Below are 20548 nucleotides of genomic sequence, written 5' to 3' on the forward strand. Positions count from 1 at the left end.
CCATATGTCAACAAAAAGGAAACGTACTTTTTTGCAGTTTTTTATAAAATATGTTTGTGGTATATATTATTGTCATTTATTGCGAGCTATTAACAGCAAACGTTTGAGTCTTTTTTTTAAACAATTGAAACTATTATTATATATTTAGGGCTACCTTTAAAGTGCTACCTAAAAAATGTTCGCCAATCTAAGAAAAGGGTAAATCATTTTGTTTTGTATTAATCGAGTTTTGCAGGGTAATTACAATGGTTTGCCAAAAAAGTTTATCGCAGCTAACTTTTCTACAACATTTTTTCAACCGAAGTTTTTCATGTCTAGTTTCGCCTGAGCAAAGAGAAATTAAAATTGGACAGAAGACCAAATAAAAAACCTCTAGCTAATCGTCGGAGCGCATTGTCACGTTAGTTACCCATTAATGCCAAAGGCGAAACTTGGCCGAAACACAGGCTTGTCAGTTGGTTTTGTCTGTTTCCGATTTGCTACTCAATGGAATGGCAAATGGAATTCTGTGTCTCGTGTTTTGGACCCCTCCTAACAACTTCCGCAACACATTTGTCCAATTTGCACACGGCAAACATTGCTCTAAGCCCGTTGTTCCCAATTATTGCCGACACAAGCTGGTGGCCACAAAGGCGAGGAAAGTGTTTTCCGATGCCATAAATTGCGTTTGCCAATTAGATGGAGGCAGCCCAAACCTCAATTAGTGGGTCAGTGACTAGGGCCAGCCCAAAAACTAATTGCAGTCCTTATTAGTTTGGGCTGTGAGTATTAAGTTGAAAGTCTAGTACTTCGAAAATAATTCAGTACTAATTTGAAAGTAATGCATTTATCATTATTAGGAGCGTCCACACTTTAGAGCTTGAGTTATTAATGAGGGGAGCAGGCAAATTGGGTAGATGTAAATAAATTATTTCAGAGTGTGCAATGCTCTTAAATTGCCAATTAAGTATGTATAACTCAAGGCTTAACAGGATTCTGAATAATCTGTACTGTACTGAAAAGGGCATCATCTCTAAAACCCTAGTGCTAAACTGCGATCTCTATATAACTTCATTGGAGGAACTTTATATGAGACTGTCCCATACTCGATGGAGATTTCACGGAGATACTACCCAGACATTCTTTAAATATCTCATCATTAACGCAGCCCATTAGTTGTGTCAACTGGCTTCAAGCGCTCCCTCTGAAGTGAGTTTCGAAAAACGGCACGCGTTACTCGACAATCGGCCGCATTAAACACAAAATAAATCCATCAACGAATTCAGAACGGTTAGGTTCAAAGAACCTTTTGCGTCCCGACCGAATGTTAAATGGTAAACCGGTTCCGTGCTCAAAGGTGACTCAGTTTGGCTGCAGTTGGTGGCCAGTTGGTGGTCATCCACATGGCTGGCCACCTCACACTCGCCCATTATTGGTCTGCAGTCAAGGTCGCTGGTTTATTTGCGGTTTGTGTACTTTGTTTCGAGTATCGTCTGGTTAAAGGGCGTTAAGCTTTGTTTACGACCGGAATCCGAATCCGAATACGAATCTGAATCTGAATCCGACAGCGGTTGGTTCTTGCGGCGTGCTAATTGTGGGGCATCAATAAAGAAAATCTTTCGTGGACCGCACAGCGCGAGTCGGAGGATCCAAAGGATCCGCGGAGGACCCGCCGACACATAAAGAACGGAAATGGGCGCTACAAATTAGCACGGCTGCGAATGTATCGCCTTCTTGCTCTGGGCAGTGTGTGAACCAAATCGGAAGTACCCTGTAGTCCGGGCATACAGGGCTGTGAGGCATCACGAGTTATACTGAAAGGGTGGCTTGAAAGAGGTATGGATTATGCATAATTAATGGATTCAAATCTCAATTTGAAGAGCATTTTGTTTAGCTTATTTAATGGTTATAAATGTTATTTTGTTATAATTGTTCATTTGTTTAACTGTTATTAAAGTGTTGAGAATATCCATTTTGTTCAGTATTCAGCTAGGGAAACCACTCGTTCGATCACAATCTCTTGACTCCTCATAGTGTTTCCTGGGTGGCCACAACCAATTTCTTGACAAAAGTAAACAAATTATTGATTTCATTTATTTTGGCTGGGGGTTATTTCGTTTCGGGTTTTCTATGGGCTTGTTAGAGGGCCCCTCGATGGTCGATGGTCGGCGAACTTCAGTCAACAGCAGTTTTGCTCGGATTCTTTTTCGGTTTTTACTGGTGCGCCGGGGGCGAAACATTGGCCAACTTCGTGGGCGAAATTCACATTAATTATATATGGGACTCCGGCGAGGAAGTTACTTTTTAGGTAGCTCAGCAAACCGGCAATCAAAACACGTTCAATAAAGACTAGAAAGAATAAGAAGACATTCGATGGTAGCTCGAAAATCCGATAAGACAAACGACTGCGAATCTGGCGGAAACTCTTCAAAAACTCAAATGTTTTCCATTATGGTTGAAGGTTGGTTTTAGCTAAAAAGTGCATTTTAAAAGTAAAGTTAGGTAAATTGCTGCTAATGTATGTATAATTTGTGGTTGCTGTGCAGAAAAGCCTTGCATTGATTTGAGTTAGCGAATTTAACCGAGCTGTTACTGCAAGTCCTTTCAAACATTTTCCATCCAATATAAAGCAGCATGGTCCCTCAATTCCACCCGAACTGAACCAAATGGCTTAATTAATTGCACGTGAATGATTTGACCGGGTAAAGAGGCTCCTTCAAAGGAACTCGGCTCAATAGATAGCCGTCCACTCAATCAGTTGAAGACGCACAATGGCTGCAGCACGTCATTTCCCTGCAATCCTGGCCACTCCTGCACTCGAACACCAAGTGGGCCAGAGGCCCATTCATTAGGGCCCAACTGGACTGACTGCAACTTCAACTTGCACTTCAACTTGAACACAAAGTGCCGTCCAACTGGAACTGCAATCAGCAGATGCAGACGTGCCTTATCATTTATCGCCTCGCCCGACTTGCATTTTATTGTTTGCCACTTTGGTTCACATTGTCACTCGTCACTCTGTCCAGATACGATGGTCTTGTATTACTTTTTGGTACGTGCAGATTTTGTTTTATATCACTTCTGCGCTCCTCGCCTTTTGATTGAAGAAGCGCAGCGGAAATGTCAACCGGCAGCAGCATAAACACAAACATAAATCTCAATGACGATGATGATCGTGCCGCAGATTACAATGCTGCTGATGATGACGACGACGATGGTGTGATGGTGTGATGGCACAGTCAAGCCACCCACATGTGCAACCGCCTCCGGTTGCATGGCTTGGCCATTTCCCATCCATCTGCATCTGACTCTGAGTTCGCAGCTGCGCTCTGAAGTTTCCATTTTAGCCCGTTTAGCATAAAATATTCGCCAGAGATTTGACGAAATCCAGGCGGATGCCCACGCAATTCTATGCGCGAATAGATGGAGTGACACAATTTACAATTCTAGGAATTCGAAATTCTGAATTCTGAATTGTGCGAACTGAGTAATTAGAAATACGGATTGGGGATTTTGCCGAAATGCTGTTTTCCTCTTAATTTGGCTTTGTGCCAAGCGAATGACTAAGACGATGCAAAAATCTTATCCATAAATTATGAAAAAAATAAACAAAAAACCAAACAAGTAATCACAGGACATAGTGAACAATGAATTAGCTATCTAATGCTATCCTGTTACAAAATTGATTTAATCCCCTCCTGAGTACCTTTCGCTTTATTAATTGGTTGTATGGCTTATGGTTTTACTATTACTCCAATTATTTTCCATTTCCCAGCAATCGCTATACACTACAAAAGTAAGTGAGTGATACATCAGTGGGCACAGTAGTTGAGAGTCTTTCCAGTTGCATTCCTCGATGCCTGATTAACTCGATTCATTTGTAAGGATTGCCTTTCTTCGTTTTCGGCTGCATTGCTAAGAAATTGCACGCAATCAAAATATTGATTGAACACATTTTTTAACACGACAACTCTTATTTCGCTCGAAATTAACAAGGAAGAAAGGTGCGTGCCCCACTCGCCCCACTAGCCCCACAGTGTGCCCCGCCTAAGAGCGACGGCCACTCCTTGTTTTTCCCGCCAGTCGGTCACGCATTGTGCGGTCATAAATCTTGCGGCAAAGGCGTTGAAAAATCGCAAGAAGTAAAAAGTTGAACATGGCAACAGGCTGCGCCTTCGAGGCGATCTTAGCCTGGCCAAAAGGCGCCCTCTTGCCATTTTTATGTCAGGTCCAATAGGGAATGGGAATGGGAATGAGAATGGGATTGGGAATGGGAGTGAGTATGGGAATGTGAAAAGCGATTTCGACTGACGGTTTACATAGTCTGCAATATGGTTGATGACTTCATTAGCAGGCGACAAGTTTTCACTTTAAAGTATTCAAGTGGCGGCAATTAGCCACGCTTCATCGGCCAACAAATCAGTTCGTTGTTATGGTTATTACTTGTTCCCCATACGATTTCTAGGCGCAGTTCGTTTACTGCAGCATTTGTAGTGCAGCAGAGACGCTGATGGAGATTGACAGGAAATCATAAGACTATAATTTGCCCCGCGTTTGTTCAGGCTAATTGAATGCGAAGAGTTGGGTGGAGGCCCAGTAAACTAATACAGATTGGCAATTGGAAACATTAGTTTTCTATGTCAGTTTTTTGAAGAGAAAGCACATGTATATTTGAAACTCGATCATAGAGTTAACATCTGTTTTTCGGCAACTATTGGTTACGTGTCTGCCAATCCGACACTCCCAAGAAGAGCTGCCATTACTGCATTAGCCCAACATTTCACCTCTGTTTCGCAGAAGAACTGCGAACTCCGATAAAATCTAATTAAATTCACAATTGCCAACTAGTTTGCTGCCTGGGTTTTGCAAATATTTGTCAGCTCGGCACGTTGCCAGCAGCAAGAAAAGCCGCATCCCAAAACGAAGGCACAGTAAATTATGTTTCGCTAGAATGCGAAAGCCAGATGGAGTTGCTTCTTGATCTCTAAACGTCTAAGCAGTGTAACAAAAAATTAAAAACAATGCTTAACAAAAAAAACAACAAATATTTGTAAGTCACATATTCTGTTTGAAACATTTACCACTTTATATTAATCTATGTATGTACATATGTATGTATTTATGCTAGATTATAAAGAGATACAAAGTAATTGACTGAGATTGACTGATTTATTTTAGCATTGATCAATATAGTTTCGACTTGTTTTTCTCCGTGTGCGTTTTGGTGCCGACTATCTGGCTACACGACGTTAATATTGACATGACAAATAAATTGGCCTGCTTGTGAGTGGGCGAGAGGGAGGAGATGGAGGGGTGGACATGGAGTTGGAGGTGGAGGGAGCTACTGGAGCTGCAGCATGCGGTTTGCCTGCCAGGCAAACAAACCTCAAAATAGTTTGGCAAAATTATGCATTAATGTCGGCCAGGTCGGCCTCCACTCCGCTGGGTATCCTACGTGCAAATAATGCAGGTAAATGTGCTGCTCGTCCCAGTGCAGCCCATCCCAAAACATCCCATCCCATTCCATCCCATAGCATCTCATCCCATAACATCCCATCCCACCCAATCCATCCCAGTCCAATCCCCAATCCCCAATCCGAATCCCCCGAAATGCAGAATTCAGAGTTTCGAGGCGAGCAGAGCCGAGCTGGCCATTGGCTAATTTCGCAGAGTGCAACTAAACTATGCAACATTTTCGACAAACCAGGTTGATGTCGACAGGTGCCAAAGGGCATTCATTTGTGTGCAGTTCTAACGGCGCAATTGTCTCCGGAACTGTTTGTGCATGACAACCTCCGCCCCAGGGCAGTGGCGCAGTCCCCTCTGAGTTGCAGGGGGGTGAATGGAGACCCTCGAGGAACAGGGAACCCTGAACAGAGTTACCTATTCGGATTTTCTTCGGTTAGCGCAGATATAGTGCAGATTGGATTAGATACGATTCTCACCTGTCCCGATCACTTATTAAGGAATTTTTTATATTAATCTGCCTTGGGTTTCCCAGAATTTAAGGATGGTTTAAAACCATTTGCACTTACATAGTTGAAAAGTATGTGTTTAAGTATGTCAGTCAAATGGGCTTTGGAAACCTTTGTGTGCGTCCCAAAAGCACGCCTAACTTTTAAACTATTACCAAACTTGGCTTTAATTAGATTTGCTATATTTTATATAGCTTATGATCCCACTATAATTTTCTAAGCACCGCCCTTGACTGCAAGCGTGTTTTCGCATGAAAACGTGTTTGTCTGTGAAACTGTTGACAACTACCGGGCACAAATGTTAATTGCATTTTCGGCAGTTGTCAAACATGAGCAGAAAACGCGTGTACCACGATTTTTCGATGCCCTCCAGCCATTTGAAGAGCTTTGCTCGTTAAAAGGCATATTAGGCTGGCAAAACTGTATTCCACCGACAATTTGCGTTGGCCATGAACTAGTCGTGGTCTTTAAATTGAATTGCCAACTCTGTGCGACTGTGTTCGGGGTGCTCGGGCAGGATGCAATTGTTCCAGAGCCATGGGAAAAACGAAAATAATTCATTCGCTCTGAAAACCATCACTCAATTTGCTCAGTTCATCTCGCAACTGACTGATGGCGGCCAGTAAAAAAGTTGTCAAATTCATGGGGTTGCAAGGGAGTGGCGAAGTGGAAGTGCTCTAGTATCTAGTGTGATATAAATAATTTTGATTTTGTAGAGAAATGTATAATTTGTTTTACTATTTCGAATATATTCCCTTGAATTGTTTACTTTTCCATGAACTATTTATATATATTGTGATTCGCACGAGGGGCTGTGGGAGACTCAACTGCAGCATCCCAGGCACTGCACATAGATCTTCCACTCGAACATTAATGTCTACGGATACAGATGCAGATATATTTATATACATATATATATATTTCACGTATGCATATAGTTTTGCAGTGGCCACAACGCTTGACACTGACAATTGCACGTTGCGTGTTCAAGAGGAATGCCCCAGCTCATTGTCGCTGGACGCAGGGAGCTGAAGTCAGCCGACTGGCAGGCAGACATATAGACCGACATACAGACCCACCGACGGACGGAACAACGAACAGTTGGACATGTTAACAGGGGCGAAAGCAACAACACACAATAGCAATTGCAACTGCAACTGCAACTGCAACTGCGAAGTGTCAAAGTCAAATATGCAAAAAACCCAAGGGGGAGCGGTGGCAAGGAACAGGGGAGGTTAAGCCAAGTTAAACAGTTGACAGCCGAGAAATGCAAGCTTCAAGGATACGTCCAGGCCATGCAACCTGGCATCTTCGTGCTACCTAGCTACCTACCAACGTCACTCAGGAACCTGCAAAGATAGCTGTGCGTGATGGTCTGAATGGAACCGACGAGTTGGTTAATATGTGAGCCCTGATTTGCACTGATCTCCGATCGATCTGATCCATAATCTCCGCTATTCCTGTTGAGTTAATTCAGTAGTTTTTTGTACAATAATAATAATATCATTATATTATAATAATAACAAATGTTATTTTTTAAAGGGTTACACCCAGCTAATTATCGCAGTTTCAGCTAATCACCTATTCGCAGATTAAATTTCTCACACACGCTATTTTTAAATGACATTTCCGAGCATAAAAAAAGTAGTATGCCTCCGTGAGCATTAAAACCGCATGTCAATACATAATTAATTTTTCAACACAACCAAACAGTTAGAGGCAGAAGAGTCTGAATTATGAAAATTGCATTTAAAATATTTTTTACACGCACCGTTTTCCGTGTCATCGAAGTACGAAGTTCTATCAAGCGACATGAAATATTCTGCGTTCGTGTTGCGTGGCAAATTTGATAAATTTTGCATGCGTAAGTTCATTATGCATAACAAATAACAAAAGGCAACCGGGGAGTTTGTGTTAAATGTAGCCTATAATTAAATATTGTGCGCAGCAACATGGCGAAATTGGTATATTGCTAGATTGGTAGATTGGGAGATTGGCGGAGGAGTCCGTAGGCCAAAATAAACGCCTAACGCATTTTGACAGCGCAATTACTTAAACGCCGACGCTGTGGCATTCGTATCTTTCATTTTTCTGGCTGAAAAGTGCAAAGTACAAAAGCATTGGAAGTGACACACCTTGTACTCGAATCTGAATCTCGCCCCTCTGACTTTGGCCTGTTGACTTGGCGGCCCATAAGAGCAAAGTTATAAACGCCTTTGCTCGGAGTTCTAACGATTGCCTTGGGTGCTCGATGTTGTGGCAACCTATGATTGCTGACCTGATTTCAGGAATTGCTGATATAACCATTGCCTTAGCGAAAACCAATGCTTAGATCGATTATTTGTATAATTTCGAAAGCTATTCGATATTAAGACTTAATGATTCTGGAATAGGAAATAAGTTAGGAAATACTCGAAATTTGTTTTTGAAATTCAGACAAAAGTGCGCGTTAATAAGTTTTCGTTTTCATGTATGAGAGAGTAATTAATGTAATGGAAAAGTGCGCCACTAGTGAGGCTGTTTGACACACAAACAACTACAATTCCTAAAATTCTTTGTATCGCTTAGTCAGATACTTGATATTCAAGAATGATCCAAGTGTGTTTAAAACTGATCGGGCAGCGATAATTTCTCTGCCCTTTTGAGTTAATACATGTGCCTATAAATTAGCAACTAAAATTTCAGTCCTCCCGCACCTAATCAACTACAATTGTCCACGCGCTGTCGATTTGTAGCTGCATTTGCTGACGGGTTCGACGAGTCGATTTACCTAATTAGCCATAATTAGCCATGTTCCCATCGCAGCCAAGCCGAAACATTTTCTCGGCCAAAAGCTACAATTGAGCTTTCCCAAGTCACGACTTCCGCTTGCGTTGGCCCTGTCATTAGCATGGAATTAGAAACGTTTCAAGTATTATTTTGGCCCATTTTGGAGCCATATTGGATCCGTTTAGGCCAGCGTAAGAGCCTAACGGCATTGCCCAGTTCGCTGGCCAAGTGGCAAGTGGCAAGTGGCAAGTGTCAAGTTCAAGGCACAAAAGAGCCGAAAAACAAAGGCGGCCAAACCGCCGACAACAATTGATAAATAAGTGAGCGATTCGAATTCTGATTGATTTCTGGGTCCCAAATTGGCCTGGACACCTGCAAAATGGAAAAATAACAAACCAAAAAAGCGGAGAGAAGCCGGGCAAACAAAAAGGGAAACGTAAGTGAAATGCAAATAATACAATCGGTGAAAAGAATACTCGTCAAATGAAACCTCCGCACGGCGACACTGACACCTGTTCCAGCTTGTTTAGTTTCAATATTTCATTTGCTTGCACAGTCCATTTGTTTGTTTACATTTCGGAACCGCACTAGAATCGCTAAAATATATTCGAGTATACTTTTTCCACGGAGTCACAGTCACAGATACAGATACAGTACCTCGGATTCACGCTCGACTGCAGTTTTGGCACAGCAAATGCGATGGGAACGGATGTGCGATGTGACTATGTGATCCCCGCACCGCAGCAGCCGAATATCATTTAATGAATATATCAAATTTTGTTTGAATACCCCACTCGGATTTTTATACCTGCCTCAGTCCATTTGTTTCGGGACTCTCCTACGTGGGGCTAAAACAAATTTGAATTTTTGTAGATTTTATGCCCAGCACGTTTTCACATTTCTTCGTTTGCTTGTTTCGTTTGCTGTGCCATTTTATTTATGGGCCTCATAAATACATCTCTCTCTTAAGAAAAAGATACAATTTGAAGTTGCCAGAAGTTGATTACCATGTACAAGTACACTGCCTACCTCGCTCCTGTCACATGATAATCAAATGAGTCTGGATCCGACAAATGGCACGTGTTCTGCCTCGGAGGCTTCTGAAAAGTATCCAGATACTTGGAGATATCCGGAGACTTGCAGCTTTCTTCTAGGCAATTTAACGAATATATAAAATATTGGTCAAAATGTGGAAAAATGCTTAGCCAAAATCTAAAACTTTTTAAATGGGAACGCAAGAGTTTATAAGAAGCTTAAAAGTCAGAAATATTTCATGTCATTTATTTAGATTTAAATGATGTTAAAAATGGTGCCTAGATAAATAATAAATTAATTTGATTTAATTGACATTGACTGTCTATGTAAACGAGTTGGTTCCCTTAAACAAACAACAGAAAGCTGAAAAAATATATTTGTAAACGGTTTTTTTTTCAGCTGTAAGCCCTGATGTTCCTTTTACTAATTAAAAAACCGGTAATGCTACTTCAAATAAAAAAATCAACTGCAAAAGGTTAATCCGTGTGCAAACTGCACAGGGCTTTAAATCAAAGCTCCTGCATCTAAACGCGCATTGCAGTTGGCCATGTGTCTATTGAGTTTGGCGTGCTTTTCGTATGCGGCTCAAACAATGCCCCATTCATAAATAACTATAAAAAAGAAGAGAAAAAACGCTCAAATTCAAATCTCCGCTCAAAGTATTCATGTAAATAACACAGAAAAAGTATAGGAACGTATCTAGCAGATACACGCGCCATAAACTTTGAAATCGTATGCTGTACGCCATTTTTCCCGCTTTTGCCCCCCTTTTCCCCTTTTCCCCTTTTGGCCAGATGAGCATGGCCATAAAATATCAATTTCGTTTTACTACAAACGCCAAAATCGAACGTAAACTTATGAGTCTCTCTCTTCGTATAAAAAGAGGAACCAAACAGGGCGAAATGTCGAAATAAAATGTATGCAGCGGGAAAACTAGTAAAGGAGTAAAGGAGTAATTGAAAAATGCATTGCAGTAAAAGAGAAGAAAAATGTATTTGGTAATATATATTCCGAATATTTCAATAGAATATATTTTGAATAGGACCGTAGGAATGTATTACACGCGATTTAGCAAAAAACGGGGTTACAAACGACGATACAACTTGGAAATGCATGTTTTTTAATGTTATCTACTTCTCGTGAGTTTCTTTTTTTCGCGCTGAACTACAGGAACAGATACTTTTTAGGCTTATTAGTTTGAAAAAGTCATTTAAAGTGTATGCCCATCCACTCGCCCGTAATGAAGATAAAAAAAATATGCAGCAATCATGTTTGATTTGTCAACGTAACCTCTTTTTATTTCAATGGCTGTCACGATTTATCATCGATATGAAAAATGCTCACGCTTTCAGAACAATCCATATTTTTCCATTGTCATTTGGCAGCTTGGAAATATTCTCGCTTTAAAGCCTAACACTTTTGGCCACATTCAACATTTTGTGTTTCGCTGCAGGTGAGTGGGCTTAATGACGTTTCACCGACACGCTGTTTGTATTGATTTTATATCTGTAAATTTGTAAAACAAACGAATCTTTGACTATTGTGCAAACAATGCAAATTGCATAGGCTGCTGATGCCGAGCTGGCCCAAATGAAATTTAAGCTTCAAATGTTTGCCATCCACTCTTTTTGGGCGTGGAAAGTCAGCGGCAACACAAATGACGGGTTATTAATTATTTGATTTTGTTTGCTGTTTCATGCATATTTATGGGCATATTTTGTGCTAACTGATTACGCCAACCAATTAGTGAGTTTGAAACTGCTGCGACCTGGGCAAATATTTCCATATTTCCTTTATTTTCCAATCGATGCAGCCGGGCATGAAACAAACTCTGAACGCATATTCATATTTATAATTAATTTTACAAATTTGTGCTTTTGATCCCTGGCAACGCATCGCAGCCAATTGATTGCCTTTGCCATGTTTTGCCCAGAATCCAGCTTACAGTGCTCCCCAAATGATTAGCTTGCATTCCGTGTCAGCCGGGGCAAATATTTAGACGCAACTTGCAATTTCTCGCAATCTAAACACTCGCATCGCAACGCGAAGGATAAAAATGAAAACAGCTTAGAGCGGCATCCGTGTTGGCTGTTATCCGTTGGATGTTGCTTGTTGGCTGTTGGTTGTTGGCTGTTGGCTGTTGACTGGTTGATGCTGGCTGTTGGGTGGCAAAAGTGGGGGAGGTCGAGGTGGCAGAGCATAACTTAAGGCGTAGCTAAGGCCGAGATGGTGTTGCGACCCGACAGCCCAGAAAACAAAACACCAAAAGAAGGAAAACTCACCCAATTGTGTGCCAATGGCGAATGCAGCAGAACGCGCTAAAAGCACTGAGAGAAATTCAAGGATAAAGTTGATGAAAGGGTACATCAGCTAAGGAGCCTAGAAGTACGTGTTGTTGTGGCTTACCATAGTTGTAGGTAAGCGAAAATGAATTCTTTGGTAAACTGATTGCTTGGCAAGAGGTGTACACAAACAGATGTCCTCGTGAGGAGAAAAGCGCCTCCGATTTGCGTAAGTGCAACGTGGAAACACGTTCGCAGCGAATGCTCTTAGCCTGCGCTGCACTTTCTTCTTCGGACGCCTATTGAAGGCCGCCCCAAGTGGAGCGGGAGGTGCAGTGGAGTGGAGTGGAGTGGAGCGGCACCTTAGCATACCATATCTCCCAGGCTAATCTCGGCGAGAAAGGTGGGGTAGTCTTGGCCCAGGGATCCGGCATCCGGGATACGGGACACGAAATACGGAATGCGGGAACAGACGTTCGAATCCAGCGGAGGAAATTGAGGGGCTTGCGTGCGCAATTTGCCTGCTTATGCTTTCCCCATTTCCCCTATTTCCCCCATTTCCCCACCCAGAGCCCCCGGCTTAGCATCATCTCGAGTTGAGACCCTCGTCTCTTTATGCACGTTTTATTTTTATTTTCCCACTGTATTCCTATTTAAGTTGCGCTGGCAGTAAATAATCATAATGCATATTTAAATTGTGACCGTGTGTGCTTTCCTACTAGTTTGTGGCCCAGTCTCCTTGCCAGTTCTTCTGTCCTTCTGGCATTTCCCGGGCCACCATGGCCACCCATGGCTGCAGTTTTGTTAAGACGCCTCTTAAGCTCCTGCCCTGGCTTTATCGATAATTTCATTTTCCTTTGCTACAGTTTCATGGGGAAAAGAAAGAAAATTCCAGAGAGACGAGTGTGTGGGCGTGGGCGGAGCGGGGGAACTTAAACTCAAATTGGCCGCGCCTCATCCTGGAAATATTTTTATCGCAATCAATTTAATGCGCCGGAGCACACGCACTTTGCCAAAGGTCGCTATAGGAACCAATTTTGGGGAGTGGGTGGATTTCCTTGTGAAGAGAAGCCCTGAAAGCGATTTCGTTGCTGGCTGAAAAGTTGCTACAATTGCTGTGAATGCGCTGAAATCTTACTAAATATTTCAGCACAGAGCAAAGTAACGATGTGGCTGCTGGGAAATTTATCGGAGTGGGAAGGAAGCTGCGGATGTGACGGAGTTTGCGTTGCGCAATTCCAGTGGGAGGTCTCCTGCGTCGAGTCTTTAGAAAACCATACAAGTTTCTTATTAACTTTATTGATATGAACAGGTATTAAGTTTCGCGGGACCACTTCGTTTGGCAGGAAGCAGTAAGTTCAACTACACTTGGTTCCGTTTACACTTCCACTCTCCTATTTAGTAAGACAAATCTTGGCATATTGTGAAACTTTGTTGGAGTAAGTAGGAAGCAATTACAGAAAATTAAGGGCGCACTAAAAGGATATAAATTTTAAAAAACGCATAGGTAAGCTGTTCATTTCAAGGGAACTTTAAACTTTTACTTAAACTTTTTACTTACTTTAAACTTTTACTTAACTACTTTGCATAACGTCACAGCTCATGAGTAAGAAATAAATGGCTCAAGTGTGGATACTTGACATAAAGGAACAAACATTTCCGAACTTAAAGGTTCAAAGCCCTCCGCTGCATTCAACTTTCACTCGACTGCACTTGCCAAATTAAACTGGCTCCATCTACGCCATCTACGCCATCTACGAATGCCCGGCTCTTGCTACGCCGTCTCCTGTCTCCGGCAAACACATATGTCCGGCAATTTCAATTACATTTCTTCACTTCAATCAAATTGCACTTCGCTTTGGCCTTTGGCCATCTCAGGCAGCCGAAAAAAAGCCAAATCGCTTGTGCAGTACGCGTGTTGCACTTGCAGTCATTCGTAAATTGAATTTACAGTTCAGTCTTAGCGGGCTCTACTTCTTGGCCGCCCCGGAACAATTTCATTTGATTTTTATTTTTTATTTTGTATTTTATTTCGCAATTCCTTATAGCCCCTTATCGTTGGAAGTCGTGACTTTGGCGACAATAGTCCCAAATCGCCAAATCTCGTATCGCACCCTTGTGAGTGCGACTGCTGAGTGACTGCTGTCCTGCCACGAAGGACACTTGAAATTATTGAAATTGTTTTGCCATTTTGCGCTGCCCTCCACACTCCACACTTCACACTCCACACTTCGAAGTCCCAAATTCTCGAATTCCCAATCGAGAGGGTGTCTGAATGCAATTGTCTGTCTGCTTATCATTGCCCAGGAATTTTCTCATTCTGAGTGATTCGAAGAATTTGTGTGGATTTTGGTTATTGATTTCCGAATGCCAAGGAGTCTACTCAGCTGCTCGAGGATCTTTCTCGGCTGGAAAGTGTATGTGAAGTGTGGGTCTGAGCTTTTAATTAGTTGTTAATTGGTTTGGGGGAGCTTTGTCTCATCAAGGGGAATCTCAAACCCAGTTGCAAGTACCTAAAACCTTAAAAAAATGTAATGTACTTATTGCTCCAACCGACTGAATTTAAAATAAATTAACCGATTACCCTTTTTTATATTTGAGCTAAAATTTAATTCTACCATGAGGTATTTGCATGCACTCACGTTGCAGTGTTGGTAAAATTAAAAATTTCCCGAGCAATTACTCTTTAAAACAATTCAATTTTTGGTTCTCCCACCTGACAAATTCACAGATTTGTGGATTTCCATATTGTTTTTGTACCCGAAATCGCAGACGAAAACACACATTTATTTCGCATTTTTTGTTTTTTTTTGTATAATTCCTTTGGCCGGCGGTTAATTAAAAAAGGGGCTTGGCCGCGGGCTTTGGGGAGGGAGAGGAGCAGACGCCTACGTTGATTTATAGCTATCGGCTTTAAAGTGTGTATAAATCAAACGAAATGTACATATGGTATTTTAAATGAAGTGACACACGGAACGGACTCATGATGTCCTGTTGGGCGGGCCACTCTTTAGCGCCATTAACAAAGGACTTTCCATGGCCGCAGAGCATTCGATTCTGGTCCGTTTGCCTTTTCATTTACGTCGTCTTTGTTGACCACTCTTAATCCTTTGGCGGAGCCTCGAGCCGGCAAAGGAGATGCGCTCCGCATTCTGCGATAAATTCGCATTAAATGAGTGAGGCTGCGGGGGGCCAAAAGGGGGAGGGGAAAAGGACTTGAATACAGACTCACTGGCCATGGCCAGCAACACCAACTACAGCAACAACAACAACACAATGCATCGAGTGCAATTCAGAAATTCTCTGCGCTTGGCACACAAACACAAAGATAGAAAAATCGAAGAATGTCAATAATGGCTGCTGCAGCTTCTGGCTCAGGACCTCGTCCTTCCTCGTCCTTCCTCGTCCTTCCTCGTCCTCTTTCGTCCCTTCCTTGGAATACCCCCTCCACTCGCCACCCTTTTTCGGCTTTAATGACACTGCATCCTGTGACAATAAGCGTCACTTGGCCAGTTTGTTGTCTTCATTTTCGATCGCGCACCAGGCACAGAGTTGAAAAGTCCCATCATATCGCTACAGTGCGCTCAAACGATGTGGAAAATGGAGGAAATTTCGCAAGGCAAGGGAAAACTGAAGCACTTACTAATTTTCGAATTAAATGTTAAAGGTAATTGAATTAGTCATTTTAGAATGCTGAGAAGCATCAAATATATATAGTATAACGTGTTATAACTACTAAATCCTTAACAAGCTTACCCTTAAAGCCTATAAAATACACTGTAAACCACTGTTTACCCATTTGGAGGAGGGGTCATTGATAGGACTCGCTTCCCAGTGCAATTGACAGCTTCAATGTGAACAATATTATTTGCATTTATTTTTCATTTTTGGGAAAATGGAGTGAGTCTGCCTTGCGTTTCCCAATATTTCGCCGTTCAACCCGTTTGTGAGTGGGTATCCGATTGAGGGGGAAGCTCCTTGCTCTGTGGCTGCGTCAGACTTGGCTGGAGTAGGAGTATCGTATCGGTTTCGCGATTTCGTTGCATTCGAGTTGCGGTTCGCCGTCTTCTTTGGAGAGGCAGCAGCTGCCGCATCTTGTTGCAGTTTCGACCCCTCCTCCCGCCGCCCATCTATTGTGGTTTGTTTGACTTTTGCTGCATATTACGTAAGTCGGGGTTTCAATGCACTTTGCCTGCGCCAGCTACGCGATTCAATGGGTCTTAACTGTGCCACAGACACTCGTGCTCTGTGACCCTGTTGAGTCACGGGTATCTACACTTGGGAAACGGATAAGGTTGCTCAGCTCAGGAAGAAATGCTTCCGAAACCGGATCTTTCTTTTCGGTATGAAAAACATGAAGCTAGGCATCTCAAGGTCTGAAAATTATAATTAAAACCGGAAAACTTTTGAAATGCCTTACTTAAAATGCAGGATCAAGTAAGTTATAGATAATGATTAATGATTGGCGCTAAGTACGTCAAAAATTGTAAGTATTCTGAGAGGTTATCATTAATACTAATATGGGGTGCTTATTTCTCTCTGTGTACCCTGGGCTACTGTAGCCTTGTGGCTTCTGTGGGCGGTGTTCATTGTGGAGCATAGTAAATAAGTGCACCGCTCTGTTTGACATTTGCAGCTGTCAACGCGGCGCGTGATTGATCGAACGATAGTACTTGCCCCTCGGAACGGCTGTAAAAACCGGGGTTCGCGGAGAGAAATGATGTTGTCAAGGCGAGCTAATGGAGGAGTTCCCCATTAACGGGGCCGTAACAAATGGTCCGATCTGTTGGCTCAATCGAACTTAGACAGTTTGATTAAACGCGGCGAAATGCAGGTGCGGAAAATGCGTTACACGTTCAAATGGTTTGTTTCATTCGATGTTAGAATGGCTTTTACAATGTAGAAGTGCAGCAACAGTAACCAAATCATTTTATTATAACGCCTTAATCAAAGAGCAATTTATGTTAGTACTCGCTTGTGGTTTCCCCTTAGTATTTAATTTCGGTTCAATATTACACGTAATGATTTAACAAAAGTCTAGCCAGGAATTCTGGACAATTTCTTTGGGCCATTAGTAACTTTCAAAACTGAAGTTTTAACTCCGACCAATTAGTGCAACATCATAATAATTGCAGTTTGTTTGAAAGACAGGAAAACTTTCGTCGGCAACTACAGAAGTTAATGCGGCATTCGACAGAACTTATCTATCATTAGAAGCCCCAATCGATAACGAGCAACAGATACAAATTGATAGAACGTAGGTAGGAGCTCTCCGCTTTCCGGCAGTGGCCCCGTTTTCCCTGAACAAGGAAAGGAAAGCTGAAATTAATGTAAATTTATTGTCTCAATTTATAATGCAAGAAATTGAGCAACTGCGAGCTAGCGAGAACACTTTGGCCAAATATTAATGCTGACAGGCGGTGGGGAAGAGGAGTCGAGTGGAAAGTATCTCGTAGATACGCATAATGGCGCGGCATTGAACTTGAACTTATCTGCGATTGGAGCTTTTCAATTGTTTGCCAAAGTCATTGGGCGAAAAGTTGCTGCCATTTTGTCTCTCACAAAGTTATTACAAAGTTTGCCATATAAGTTTTGGCAGCCTTTTAAAGTTCGTCCGCCCAGCCCCACTGTCAACTGGATATAGATAACTTTGGACCGTCGGATGCATCGACTTCTCGGCTTCTCGGCTTCTCGACCAGCAAATTGAGTGCACACAGCCAGCAGACGTTTGTCATTTGTCTGCCGTCATGTCAGTTGTCAAGTTTGATTTTCGACATTTGCCTCTCCGTTCTATTTAACTATATGTATGCTTTTTGTGTCTCTTAATTTGTTGCAACCACTGTGACAAAGCTGGGAAAAAATATGAAATATCGTGCTCTGCGATACGAAAAAGACAAATTTGTGAAGTTTTTCGGAAGCCCGAAGCCTAGAAATGGTTCTGCCCAATCTCCCTCCCAGATTTGGTCGCTCAGCAAAGTGGCGATTTGGGTAGCTGATCAACGAGTAATTTTAAATTTCTGAAAACCTTTCCTTTTAATACAAAATGAATATGAAAATATGGTTAAAAATCAATAGAATTAATGCCTTCACCCAATTTAATTTACATAGAATATTTGAGTTCCATAGATGCAGCATGAGTACTTTTAATGTTTGAAGATTCAACCTCAACTCATTCTAATCCCAAGTCATAGTATCTCGAGGTCGTGCGACCTGTCTTTTGTGTTTTTTTCTGGTGTTGACAAATGGAAAACGGTGCTGAGGGGGGCAGTTGATGCCTGAACACTTTATCTTAATGTCAGTTTTTGTTTCGTTCGGCTTCGGTTTGAGACGAGAGGTTTTTCTGGCCAGGTCGTGTGCGTGAAGCAGTTAAAGACGCCTGGGCAAATTAGCCATAAAAAACGCATTTGTACATCGGTGTTTTTCGGGGGGCGCCTCATTTGGGAGTCATGTCAAAATCACGACTTGCAGGCGCCCGGCGATAAAAGCAGCTCGAGGATTTACATTTATATTAGGCGGCCCAAAGAGATCCGCCCATGAATCATCGCGTAGTTAAATAGCTTTAAGTGTGCGCCATTCCCGAGCCTTGATTTCATTTGCATTCCGCTGTTCAATCCCTGTTTCAGTTCGACAACGTCAACTCGTGTCTGCATGTGCTGCGAAGCCAGTCGGTCGGCGGCTTGGAGAACATCACCACCAACGACATCTGCGCCGGTCGCCTGAAAGCCGTGCTCGCCCTGTTCTTCGCCTTGAGTCGCTTCAAGCAGCAGGCCAAGCAGACCAAATCCATCGGCGTTGGCTGCAGCGGCGGAGTGGGAGGAGTGGGCGGAGTGGGCGGAGTGGGCGCCTCGTCGACTCTCATCGGCGGCTCGGTTCTGGGAATCGGCGGACTGAGGACTCCGGGATCCAGTCTGAACCAGGATAAGAATCAGCAGGAGCAGCAGCAGCAGCAGCAGCAGCAAACGCCACAGCAATTGGCCCAATCGCTTGAAAACGGCAATGAGATGGTGAATCGGTAAGTTTATTGCGTGAGCATCTTTTAAATATCTCAAATCCGCAACTAAATATTTTAACATTTTTTGGTAAGTGCTTAAAAGTGTGCAATTGAAGGGTGTGCGACCACCTTTGTGTGTTATATATATATATATATTTTTTTTTTTTTTAGTTTTATTTATATTTTTAGAAACATTCTTTTAATTTTCCACCGCGTTGATTTTTATTAAGAAGTATGCAACGAAATAAGTCGAGTTCTACTTACATTCTACATTTTACATCTTACATCTATACTGCTGTCAAATAATTGCCTATGTGACATCCAGTTTCACCTTACATACAGAGCCATCTAGCGGTGAGCCGCTGCATTGGTCTCTTGTAGCAACGAGCTTTTTATCGCTAGCAGCTTTTGTTAGCACGTACTCAAACCACTGCGTGCGTTTTAAAAATATGAAAATATACAACTTCAAACCTTTAAATATATCAGAACTGGAATCGATTCTAAATTTTTGGGTGTTAAACAGAAAGCATTCTACTATTAAATTTATAGTTTATTATTAATAAGATTTCGCGTTTGCCCACAATTTCATTTAGAGTTGTGTTTTGTCTTAGCAAAAATTCAAATGAACTAGACAATTCCAAAAACTCCACTAAGCGGTGGTTAATTCTTTTGCGTATCCGAAACTCCCCATCGATTCAGAATACCTCCCCCAGTGCCAGCCAAAACACTGCATATCCAATGTCAGAGATTTCCTTTGAATTTAGCTTAGAGCGCCATAAGACATCCGGCAGGCATTTCTTTCTGCGCTTTACCAGGATTCCTAGCGAGTTTAATATGATTTATTGGTTTGTTTGCCGGAAATTACAGGCAGTTGGGCCCTGGATTGGGTTTCCATTTTTTTGGGGTTCCGCCGCCAACAGATGTCATCGGGAAACGGGCAGGAAAACTCGAGAAAGGCAAACACAATTGGCGTGCTACAAGTTTAAAGAGAGGAAAATCTCTGCCAGAGGGGGAACTCCGCAAGAGCTCTCAGAAAAATTCAAAGCAAGAAGATGGCAAAATTAGAAAACTTTATTTGCCCAATGTCTGTGGGGAGGTCTTCGGTTTTGACTCCGGCCTGTTCCTTTGGGGCTTTCCTTTGGAGCGTCGTGTTTGCAACCCTCGGGGAAATCCTCGCAGATGCAGACAGGAAGCGGAAGCTTTTGTGTGGCGCCCCGTCCCCACTTTCCCGTCCTCCGACTTGGTCGTTTAACTGCAACCCGAACCCCAAAGCGTTGATGACTTTCACTGACTATGAAATTTAAATGTGCTGCGGAAATGTTTTGCGTTCGCTGCTGCTCGTCCTGGCAGACAAATAAATTACACAGCATTTTTATGGTCGTCCTTGCGCCTAGTTTGTGGTAGGCAACGCAATCAGGCGACTGCAGCGCTTCACTTAAAGTTGCGCCGCAAAACTTTCGCTTGCCCGCCGTGGCATCGACCCTCCAGAGCGATGTTTATGCTGTCTGCGGTCTGGC

At 42.5% G+C, this 20548-nt stretch overlaps 1 protein-coding gene across 4 annotated transcripts in view; it reads left to right on the forward strand.

The window, feature by feature from the left end:
• The window catches only part of LOC120446591 (protein sickie), a 150843-nt gene that overhangs the window by 58349 nt on the left and 71946 nt on the right, over positions 1–20548 (forward strand). For all 4 annotated transcript variants that reach the window (XM_039627615.1, XM_039627612.2, XM_039627613.1 and 1 more), the window contains exon 3: positions 18664–19052. In XM_039627615.1, the coding sequence (XP_039483549.1) occupies positions 18664–19052 (389 nt within the window). The remainder of the gene's footprint in view (positions 1–18663; positions 19053–20548) is intronic.

Source organism: Drosophila santomea, chromosome 2R (assembly GCF_016746245.2).
Source record: "Drosophila santomea strain STO CAGO 1482 chromosome 2R, Prin_Dsan_1.1, whole genome shotgun sequence".
In the NCBI taxonomy this organism is placed as follows: Eukaryota; Metazoa; Arthropoda; class Insecta; order Diptera; family Drosophilidae; genus Drosophila; species Drosophila santomea.